The 12,018-nt window shown below is 34.5% G+C and overlaps 1 protein-coding gene across 3 annotated transcripts in view; it reads right to left on the reverse strand.

Annotated features, from left to right (window-relative positions):
* APC6 (anaphase promoting complex 6) overlaps positions 1-12,018 on the reverse strand; it is a 54,225-nt gene that overhangs the window by 25,308 nt on the left and 16,899 nt on the right. For all 3 annotated transcript variants that reach the window (XR_016430919.1, XM_090000089.1, XM_090000090.1), the window contains exon 10: positions 5,859-5,984. Coding sequence is in view for 2 of the 3 variants with exons in the window: in XM_090000089.1 (XP_089856215.1) it covers positions 5,859-5,984 (126 nt within the window). In the remaining variant the exon portion in view is untranslated. The remainder of the gene's footprint in view (positions 1-5,858; positions 5,985-12,018) is intronic.

The following is a 12,018-nucleotide window of genomic DNA, read 5'->3' on the forward strand; positions in this document are numbered from 1 at the left end:
GAAGCTCTAAAAAAGGCAAAAACTTGAGAAATTCATATTTTACCAAAAAAAAAAAGAAAATTATAGGATGCAGGTAGGTTTACAAGGATAAAACCAAAAGTGATGGAACATTAGAGAGATATAAAACTAGTATTGTAGCTAGAGGATATAGTCAAGAGTAAGGTATCGACTATGAAAAAACATTTACTCTCATTGCTCGTATGACTATTGTTAGAACCCACATCTCTATAGCTTCAATTAAAAAATAGACTATTTTTTCGATGGATATTAAAAATGTCCTTTTAAATGGTAACCTTAACGAAGAAGTTTATATGGAACCTCCTCCAGGTTTAGAGTTGGCACATAGAAGAGTTTTTCGTTTGCGAAAAGCTCTTTATAGCCTAAAACAAGCCTATAAGGCTTGGTATGATCGATTCAATATTGTGATAGTTCAACTAGGTTTTAAATCCTGTTATACTGACATTGCATTGTTTGTTAAGTCTTCTGATGGAAAAATAGTTATCTTGTTGCTTTATGTGGATGACATGATTATCACAGAAGGTGATAAGCAGTGAGTTAGTCATATCAAAGATGTCTCAAGTCCAACTTTGATATAACAGATCTTGGTTTTTTATGTTACTTTCTTGGTATTGAAGTTGCATATTCACCTCATGGTTATTTTTTGTCTCAAACTAAGTATGTTACTGAGATAATAGAATGATCTAGGTTTCTTTATGAAAAAAGAATTGACACCCGAGAGGTCATCAACGCTAAGATGAATAAAGATGATGGAGAGCCCTTGAAAGACCCAACATATGGACAAATGGTTAGAACCCTATCTTATCTCTCTATTCTTCGTTCTGATATTGCTCATGTTATTTATTTTGTTAATCAATTTGAGCATGCCCCTACTACAGTACACATGAGTGTTATAATGAGAATTATTAGATATATTAAAAACAAAATAAACTATGGTTTATTTCTTTCATCCTCTTCTTTATAAGAAGTTATTGCATATTCTGACTATGCTTGGGTAGAGATGTGAATGATAGGCGTTAAACTACCGGTTTTTGTATTTTTGTAGGTGACTCACTAATTTCGTGGAGATGCAAGAAACAACGGGCGTCTCTTTCTAACACAAAATCAAAATATTGTGCAATGGGGACAACTACTTCTAGACAGTTGTTAGAAGACTTGAGAGTTCACAAAGCAAAACCCTCAAGATTGTGTTGTAACAACAAGAGCACAGTATACATAGCGTGCAATCATACATTACATGAAAGAACCAAGCACATTGAAATAGATTGTCACTACGTTCGTGAAGAATTTATGAAGAAGACCATCACGTTGCCAAATGTGTCATCTGAGTATCAACTGACGGACTTCTTCACCAAAGCGTTTTTGGTGCCTAGATTTCATTTTCTCCTTGGCAAACTCTCGGTTATTGCACCATGAGTTCGAGGGGGGTGTTAAGATATTGTATCTATCTAATATATATGTATATAATATTTTTCTGTGTATGCAAAATGAAATACTCATTAGGGATATTTTAGTCATTTTATCTTGTAATAGGGGCAGCCTAGTAGGGGCTGCACAATCCTTTTGTTTTTTTTTTGCTGATTTTCTATTTTTTTATTTTTATGTTTTTGACTCAAACGACTAGTTGGACTGCCTCTCATTCTTGGATCTATAAATAGAACCCTCATCTAGTTTGTATGTAATGCTTCTTGAAGCATATTTGTGATTAATTCAAAATTATATTTTTATGTCTTCTCTCTTATTAGTTGTTAGTGTGTATCTCCTTTGTAAGATTGTATTTGGTCCATAAGTGGCTTCTTTGTTATGTCACATAGGTGCGAGTGTGGATATGGGTGCAAATGTGGCGATGCGGCACTTTAAAAAAACTTGAGTATAGGGATACAGGAAAGGTATATATATATATATATATATATTAATAGTTTTAAGTAAACATTGTGTATATGTGTAAATTTATGTATTTATTTATATAATATAGATAAAACAGGGCTTGGTTAGGGTTATATGAATCTACTTTTAGATAGAAATGGACCTCAATGTGGTTGACTTCACTTGACAAAGGATGTTGTGTCCAAGTGTCGCACCCGCATGGATGTGGGTGAGAGGTAGGTGTGGTGCCCTGTTAGAAGAGTTTGTGTTACATAGCTTCTTTGTATTTGTGTTCTCTTAAAGCCCTTAGTGGCATTATCTTGTATTTCTTTTGCTTCATTACAACATCAAGAGGCAATGTTATCAGTATTGCATCGTATCATACGATACGATACGTTGTCTCAACACATTCGTAGGAGAACCAATACGATAATGTCCTTGTATTGGCAAAATCATGATCAACAGCCCACGTCGAACTGTGTTGTGTGATACATGGGTGTATCGTATTGTCTCGTACGATATACCTTGTATCACACAAGTCTTCCTTTTTTTTTAATTATCGGTGTTGGCAAAGTGGTGACCGACCACTTTTGGAGGTCATTTTGACCCCATTTTTTTACTTTTTTCGTCTCTAAACTTTGTTTCTAAGGCTACCCATTGATTTTGGGGTTTCTGATAGATTCAAGCCCTAGAAGTATGATTTACCCAAAATCTACCAATTTTCATCTTAAACAACCATTTTTTTCCTCTAACCTTCAAAATTGAGTCCTAGGAGTTTGTGTGAGATTGAAGTTACATAAAGTAAACTCAGCCTTTTTGTTGTTGTTTCAAGATATTCCTTCATTTTCGCCTTTAACCCTTTTCTTAAGCCTTAGGTGTATTGTCGATCCTAGTTTTTCCCATTTTCATACTAAAACATATTTTTGTATTCTTAAATTTCAAAATCATGCCCTAAAGGTCGTTGGACGGTGGAAGATAACAATCCAACATGGAAAATTGAAAACTGGTGGACTTATGGACGAGTTAAGATGGATAATAAAGTATAATTTTTGTGGTTTTGTAATACATGGTGAATTATATAGATTTAAATGCCACATTGTGGGGCATAGCAACTCCACCGTATAATTATGTACTCATAGTATGCCCTTTTGTTAAAGAAAAATTGTCAAAAGTCATTCTAAAATAAAGATGAACCATCAACATCTCAAGCTAGTGGATGTTGCAACAAATGGAAAAAATCATTGAGTTGATGACATATATGTATACACAGGGAAGGGGGACCGTCCAACCAAAAGAAGGTAGAAATCGGCCAATCCATTTTAAAAAATAATATATAAAAGCATTTATTGGAAAATCAGACAACACGGATGTGATCTTCATGATAAAAAACCTAAAAACTTACTCTTATTGAGAACTTTTTTATGCATAGATTGGATTTTTACGACCTTTAAAACTTCAAAAATTTCAAACCGTTGATTTTTAGTACATTATAAAATCCTACGTACACATCAAAAAAAAAATTGCTACAAGAACCGGTTCTTAGGTCTTTGACCATGGAAATCACATTCGTACGATGTTTGGATGTTGGATTTTTGCCAAAAAACACTTTTAAAATCAATTTTCAAAATTAGTTTGTACCTTCCTTTGTTTGGATGTTCCCCCTTTATATATAGTTTGTAACTTTTTATGGCCTTTGGTCCTAACTAGAGTTATGAGAAGCTTCTTAGATAGGTGGGAAGCCTACTTTCCGAAAACTCGTTTTAGAAACGCGATACTCCTCGCTTCCGAAACTTGATGGGAATCTCAATTCTCCCACATTTCTCCTATGCTTTTTACACGCTTCATCTATTCTTCTTATATGTTTTCTAACTCTACTTTTCATGTTTTTTATGTGTTTCCTTCCTCTCACTCACTTTCATGTGTTCTCTAAATTGGTAGTCATCATTTTTAGATTTTGTTAAAAAATAATTCTTAAACTAAAAAATCATGAAATTTAAGAATAGACACTTATTTTAGTTTTTATTTGTGCTTCATTTTTATTCCCATTCAATTCTTATATTATTTTATATTCTTTGCTTCTCGTTTTCTATACATTTTAAAATACATTGCTATTCGCTTCCGCTTCCTGTATCGTTTCCTGCTTCTACTTCCTAGTCAGACAACCTAGGTCCTAACAGTGTGTTATATAAACCTTTTGACTTTTGTATGTAGGGATATTTTATTTTTGAGTTTTACTTAATTGCATTTGTGAAAATTAGAACTAGCAAAGGTCTGACATATTGATGACCTAGAATAGTTGTTGATGGCCGCTGAAGGCATTACGTTTTGGGATTTAAATTCTGCCATTCATTAATTCGTGAGGACTTGTATCACAATCACATAGATCAAGAACTTGGTGCGCTAGTGCAGCCATGTATTTGGGCCTTCAGATGATGTTGGGGCTACAATGCTCGTCAATCTGAATAAGATAAATAGAATGAGGAAAGAAATATTACAAGCATTGGCACGTGCACAGGGCATTCATACACGGGCAGAAGGAAATGCAAATGATGAATCAGATGAGAGGCACAAGAGGATATCTCTGATTATGAACATGGAATGCTTGGTATTAAAGATGAGTGATGTAACTTGTTTTTTAGTCTTTTGATTTTTGTAATCACGTAGTCAACTTCTATGTTATTGACTGTATGTAGTGAATTTCTAGGTTCTATGTTATTGACTTTATATAGTGAACTACTAAACTCAATTTTATGTCAATGACATGTCAATAGTCTATACTTATTTTTATTTGATCACTTGATTTTAGTGCTTGTACTCATGCTTAAATTTATTTTTCTTGCATTCTATGAATTTTTAATTTTTAGATAAGTTGATTTTTTCTGGTTTTCTATGTTTTTTATTTTTTTGCAAAATTTAAGTATTTTTTCTTGTATCTTACCATAGGACATGATACATCTGTATCCCCAGCCTTTCTGATAGGGTTTTGATACGATATTTACAACATTGCCAAGAAGTGAGAACAATTTGGGGCTAGAGTTTTCTTCTTTAAAGGAAACATCCACTCCCTTGCATTAGTACCAAGAATTATTATAAGACTGCTAGAAAATTCAAATAATAGAATTGGGACCAGGAGAATTTTACTTACCCTTTTTTTTGTTTTTTTTATAAAACCTATCCAGCCATTTCAGAATCCACACTGATGAAAAAGCCACATGGACCACATGGCCTCTCCTTGTACCCAAATTATCATTAATCGTTTACGGTGGTTTGGACATATTCGGCGAAGGCCTAATGATGCTCCAGTTAGAAGGTTGGAGAAATGGGAAAATATATTAGTTAAAAGAGGTCGGGGTAGGCCTAGGAAGACTTGGATGGAGATGATAGGAAAGGATATGAATGCTTTGAACCTCACCGAGGACATGGCGTTGGATAGAAATGATTGGAGGAAAAGGATTCAAGTGGAAGACCCAAAATGAATTTCTTTTTTGGTTCATATCGCTGACCCCAATTGTTTTGGGATGAAGGCGTAGTTGTTGTTGTTGTTGTAATCAGCTTATTGTTATCTACCGCCTCAAGATTAACACACCACACCACTCCTTTCAAGAGAAGAAATCTCATTCACACAAGAACAAGCTAGGTAATAATATAAGTTCATAGAAATCAATAATCAACATACAGTTATCTAGCGCATCTAGATTGACACACCACACCACTCCTTTTAAGAGAATAAACCTCACACAAGAACAAGCTAGGCAACAATATCGATTCATAGAAACATGCACAAGACTTCATAGCCACTTAGTAAGAATAGAAAACCAGACACAAAAGAATCAAAATTTCAAAAAGCAACAAAAGAAACTAGAAGATAGACAACAACATCCTGTCTCAAAGTCACAAAAACATAGATGTCACAAAATAAAATTAAGGAAAAGGGATCATATGGAACAAAAACAGAGACCACTCATTCCAATTACCCAGGGAATAGACGTGTTGCGGTTCGAAATGCAGCGATTGCTTGGTCACCCTCTTCTTTTGCAGCATGAGCATTTCCAAAACATATCCAAGCCGCAGCAAATGTTCCATCCAAACTCGTTGCTTTGCTGTAGATAAAAAGCAAGGTAAAATGGTCAATAGGTAATAAGCCGAGAAAACAACATAAGCCCTACAACCACAAGTCAAATCAGTCCCAGAACAAAGTGAAGAAATTAATCATTTAAGGGGAGATGTGAAAAAATAACAGACAACAAGAATCTCCTGACCGCTACTGAAAATGCTGCCACTTGATTTATTTCTTTTAGTTCTCATTTCACATCAAGAGAAAGATGGCACTTCACAAAGAAACAAGCAAAACTTGAATATGTACTAGTTAGCTCATTTCGGCTACCAAAAACATAAAGTGCCAATTATTTCCAAGAGGAATAACAGATTTAAAACAAGATCATATAAGATGCAAATATCAAAGGTATGGAATTCACTCATGGAGTCCTCCATATACATCACCAATTTGATGGCAATGTTATAATTTCTAAATGTGATTCTAGAATTATTTGGGAGTGGCAGTGACATAATATTCAATCAAATTCGGGGGAGCCATCTAAAAATGGCTCTTTGTAATTTACATGTAAAATCTATTGCTGTAAGTATCATATTGGTATGATACACATCGTTACTATGGGCAAAAGTGATATGATATACACTCATATCGCAATACCAGTGTGTATTGAATTTGTAGCGTATGTATCATACGTTATAGCCATGTATCATACGATACAGACATATATTGTATGATACAACCATGTATTGTGTCGTATAGTACAATACACCCTCGACGCACTTTAAAAAGGGCTGAAATTTGTTTTTATTTTTTGAGTTTTAAAGACCTCTTGAGGTCCCACTTCTTCATCTGTGTCGAGGTCATTAGAGGGGTATCCATGCACCCTAGGAGTCATGAGAGTGATTTGGGGGCCGAACTATGCACAAGGAAGAGGGTTTTTGTGGTTTGCTCAAGTAATAGTGCATTTCCACAATTTTTTCACTCAAGGAAGTGGATTAAGGTAAAAAATCTCTATTATAAGTAAAATTACAAAACCACTCTCCAAAAAATCTGATTCGGAGGCTCACGCCCCCAAACCCCCACCCACCCCCTGAACCCCCACCTTATGGGCAGGGGGCGCTGGCCCTTGCAACCCTCTGCCAACTTACTGCAAAGTTATATTCGCAAAAATTAGAGATTCATATCAAGGTCGAAACTAGACTTCACACACCAACAAAGATAGCATCAAATGAACTGGCATGGCAATGGAGCACTGAAGTAATGAGTGAAAACCGATTGAAAATCGAGTGCAGCTATTGTCATGATATTTTTGTTTATGTAATATGAAAGTATGAGTCTTAAAACATGTTCTTAATTGCAAGATACTTAATATTTTGCATTTTTTTGTGAGATAGATGTTTGATGATGTCTTATGTAACTCATAGAGACAAATGCTTCATATGTGATTTTATTATTGTAATTGTTAAAATGTAACAAGTAATACATATATAATATATATATATATTAATAAAATAATATATATTTATATTTTTTATTTCTTTTTTTATTTCTTTTCTTTTATTCTTTCTTTTTATTTTCTAGTTTATTTTGAACTAGTTAGTCAAGATCTAGTTAGATCTTAACCAACAATGTAGTCGTTGGACATAGTCCAATGGCTATAAATAGAGTCGTTGGACCTAGTCCAACGACTATTAGGAAGAGCTCTTCCTACCTCACTCTCATCTTGTATATATATGGGTGTCCCCTCCTTTGTATCTCAACGCTTTTTAAGCATATCTTGTGAAGAAATAAAGATTTATTATTTTAGTGTGTTTTTTTATTTTTACCCTTTTATGGGTTGTGTTGGAGGTGCCGCCAATAGACACTCTTTTGAAGGTTTCTTGTGCTTTTGTAGAAGACCACCATTTCATTACATGGTATCAGAGCCTTGAAGACCTTTAGATCTTAAAGATTTTCACTGCCTCCTTTGCAAAAAGTGATTTATCCTCTTGTTCATGACTCAAGAGATTGTTTTTAAAGAAGGAAAAGCCTTTGGAAGAAGCTTGGCTACAAAATTTTGTGATTGTGCTCATTCTTCTCCTCTCTTATATTTTCTTTTCTCTTTTTTTCTTCTCTTATCTATTCTTTCTTTTTCTTACCCTTGTAAAAGATAGATGACAATGAGAAGATCACCATCATACCCATGAAATTAAATGACACAAACTATGTAATGCGGGTTTCAATCATGAAGCACCACATTTGGGGAAAAGGGTTGTGGGGTATAGTGGACGATTCTGATTCGGAACCAAAACTAATCCTCACAAAGGTTGAGAATGACAAAGAAGTACCTCTCACGGAAGGAGAGACGAATAAGGTGTTGACAACCTATGAGAAAAAATAGAAAGAGTGGAGGAAAGGGCACGCCAAAATTATGTCATGGCTAATTAATAGCGTTAACATTAAGAAGTGCTCAAGCCTTGCCAAATTTGAGCATGCCAATAAAGCTTGAGAATATATTAAAAATATGTATTCTCTTAAAGATATTGCACATGTGTGCAATTTGCAAAAAAAAGTCCAAACCAGAGTTACCGGAAGCGCCTAGGTAAAAGGGGAAGCGCGCTTCGGAAGCGCGAAACGTCGCGCTTCCGAAGCGTGAGGGGAAGCGTCCCCCTTTTTTGGGAAGTGTGCTTCCCTTTTATGGGAAGCGTGTTTCCCTTTTATGGGAAACGCACTTCCCATTTATGGGAAGCGTGCTTCCCCCCACGCTTCCCCATTTTTTTCGCTTCTGGTTTGCTTCCTAGGTCGCTTTCGAGACGGTTCAGAATTTTCTTCTAAGTAGTCCCACGCTTCCCCGCTTCCTAAATTTTTGAAAGTGGCTCGCTTCCCGCTCCCGCTTTCTCGACTGGTAACTCTGCTCAAGAGTGTCATCGCTCTTGGTTTTAACTTTGTATACCCATCGACAGTCAATAGGTTTTTTGTTAGGTGGAATGTCTTGAATGGTCCAGGTATTTGCCTTTTCTAAGGCTTCTAAATCTATTGTCATAGCTTTAACCCATTCGGGTTGTTCTTTGGTTGTAGCATAACTAGAAGGTTCTTCATAAGAGTGTATCAAGGCAATGTAGGATTGATATTTTGGTGAAAATGACTCATAAGACACAAATTTTCCAGGAACTTTAGAGACTCTGGACGACTTTCTAGTTGATATTTGGTCTTATTCCGTAGTATATTTTTCAAAAGCACATGGTTTTTCTAAATTTTCTCATCTAGAATATTGAATACAATCTTGATTGTTATTAACTGGTTTTGTACCTGTCATATCATTTTGATCATCTTGATTTTCATCAATATCGCTTTCATTAATCCTTGGAACCAAATCTAATAAAAAGGAATACTCATCTATTTTCGTAGGATTTTTATTTTCAAAAAGACTTTCGTTTTCTAAGAATGATATCTCGAGACATATAATTTGTTGTTTTTAGGATCGAAACACTTGTAACCTTTTTGATGACTTGCATATCCTAGAAAGGCACAGGGAATGGCTCGTGGGGAGAGTTTAGCATTTTTATCTGTAAACACAAAACATTTGCACCGAAAGACCCTCAACCTAGAGTAATCTAGAATTTGCTTGTAAAGTTTTTCAGTAGGAGAAATATTGTTTATTAAGGAAAAAGGCATCATGTTAATAAGGTAAACATCAGTTAATGTTGCTTGGCCCAAAAAAACTTTGGTACCTGATGTGTAATGAGTAGCGTTATTGTTGTTTCTATAATGTGCCTATGTTTTCTTTAAGCTAGACCATTTTGTTGAGGAGTATATGGGCATGATCTTTTATGTGAAATCCCATATAAGTTTAAATCATCTTTGAATTCTTTTGATAAAAACACTCTCCCTGAATTAGTGCGAAATATTGAGATATCATCTTTAAATTGATTTTTGACCAGATTGTGAAATATTTGAAAATATGAGAAGACTTCGGATTTATTTTTAAGGAAATAAATCCAAGTATGCCGTGTAAAGTCATCTACAAAAATTACATAATACATAAAACCACATTTTGATATAATAGGTGTGGGTCCCCAAACATCTGAATATATTAGATCAAGTGGTCGTGAAGAAACAAAGGTTCTTTCTTGAAAAGGTATTCTTCTCATTTTTCCAAGAATACATTTTTCACATGTAAAGGTTTCAAAATTAAAAAAAAATCCATGTTTGGAAAAAACTGAAACTTGGATATACAGGGATGGCCAAATCTCGTGTGCCATAGATCCAAGTCCATTTTTTTAATATTACAACATAGTGTATTCTTGAGTATTTCCAAAAAATCCATATAGTATAAGGCTATAAGCCTCCTTCTCTATAGCCTTCCCCAATCAGCTTCCCTGACTGGTGATCATGCACTCAACAATCACGAGAGGAGAAGGAAACATTACACCCATGGTCAGTTAATTGAGAAACGGATAAAAGATTTAAATTGAGTTTAGGAATATATCTAATTTTTGGAATACAAAACCCTTTTGAGTTTTGAGAAATATTTTCAAAACTTCCTATTCCTTTAATCTCAAGCGATGTTTTATCTGCAGTAAAAACATTTGATCCACTTGAGTTATGACATTGGGATAGCATTTTTATGTTGGGTGTCATGAAAAGAAGCACCTGAGTCAAGAAGCCAAAGAGTTTTACCGGGATCGAAGATGCCGACGGAAGAGACAACGGCCCCGGTAGATGAAGAAGCTCCTTTGAGAAATGGTTGAAGTGCCTCCACCAATTATGTTAGAGACATGCTCCCAATAGATGTCTCACTTGATTCTTACGGAGATTTAAATGTAGCAACCTTCTTTTGATAAGGCCGCTTTAATTTTGAATAGTAAGTCTTGACATGTCCCGGTTCACGACAATAGTAGCAAATGATTTTTCTTCTTTCAAAATCATTTCCTTGTTTTCATCATTTATTTGTTGAATTGTAATCCATAAGACAATGTATTTTATAATATATATTTTATATGTATAAAAGAAGATACATATACATATATATTTCATATATATGTACATGTATCCATCTACTTATATATATAATATATATTTCTTTCTTGTATTAGTTGTAGGGGTATTTTAGTCATTTTACGCATATTCATGTCGTTGAATATGATTGTAATTCTTCCTTTTAATTTTTCTTATTTTTGTAACTTTTTATTTTTATTTTATCCTTTTTTTATGTACTGTTTTTTGTACACAGTCAGTAGCTGACTGTGTACAGTGTACAACAGTCAGCCACTGACTGTTGTACACAGGTAAGAATAAGGGACGTTGGGCTGACTCTCAACGGCTCTAATTAGAGCTATTGGGAATCAGCCCAACAACTCTTATGAGTTGCTAAAGCTTATAAATAAGGGTTGTAAGCCCATTCTAAAGAGCGAATTTCAGTAAGGAGTTGTCTCCTTAAGCTTATAAACATTGTGCATTTATTGCACTTCTTTTGTGGTGTAAAGCTTATAAACAGTGTGCATTTATTGCATTTCTTTTGTGGTGTAATGCTTATAAACACTGGGCATTTATTTTGTGTCTTGAGTATTTGAATTATCAAGTTATTTGAAAACTTGAGTGTTTGCAAGGATTCTTCACATGGTATCAGAGCATTGTTGGAGAAAGAAAGATCGTGCGGATTCTAAATTTTTCGGGTGTCGATGCCCAAGTCTCAAAATTTCATATTTCTTTTACATCAAGAGATGTTCCATCCGCGGTTGAAAAAAAAGATGGAGAGTGATTTATACTATATAGATTCTTTTCAAATTCCAAAGAACCTGTTTTGTAATGTTGTCCAACAAAAGGATATTAATGTGTGGCACAAGAGACTTGGACATCCGAATATTGCAAAAAAAATTCATTTACCTTTTGTTAAAAGTCTATGTAAAAATTATTTCACTTGTAACGACTGTATTCTTGGGGAAATGAAAAAATTACCTTTTTGTCAAAGATCTATGTTTACAACAAGACCTTTTGAAATTATCCATTCGGATGTATGGGAACCGGCACCCGTCCTATCAAAAGAAGGCCTTGCATATTATGTCATTTTTGTTGACGACTACACAAGATATTGTTGGTTT

This window comes from Nuphar pumila, chromosome 3 (assembly GCF_984573655.1).
Source record: "Nuphar pumila chromosome 3, dmNupPumi1.hap1.1, whole genome shotgun sequence".
Taxonomy (NCBI): domain Eukaryota; kingdom Viridiplantae; phylum Streptophyta; class Magnoliopsida; order Nymphaeales; family Nymphaeaceae; genus Nuphar; species Nuphar pumila.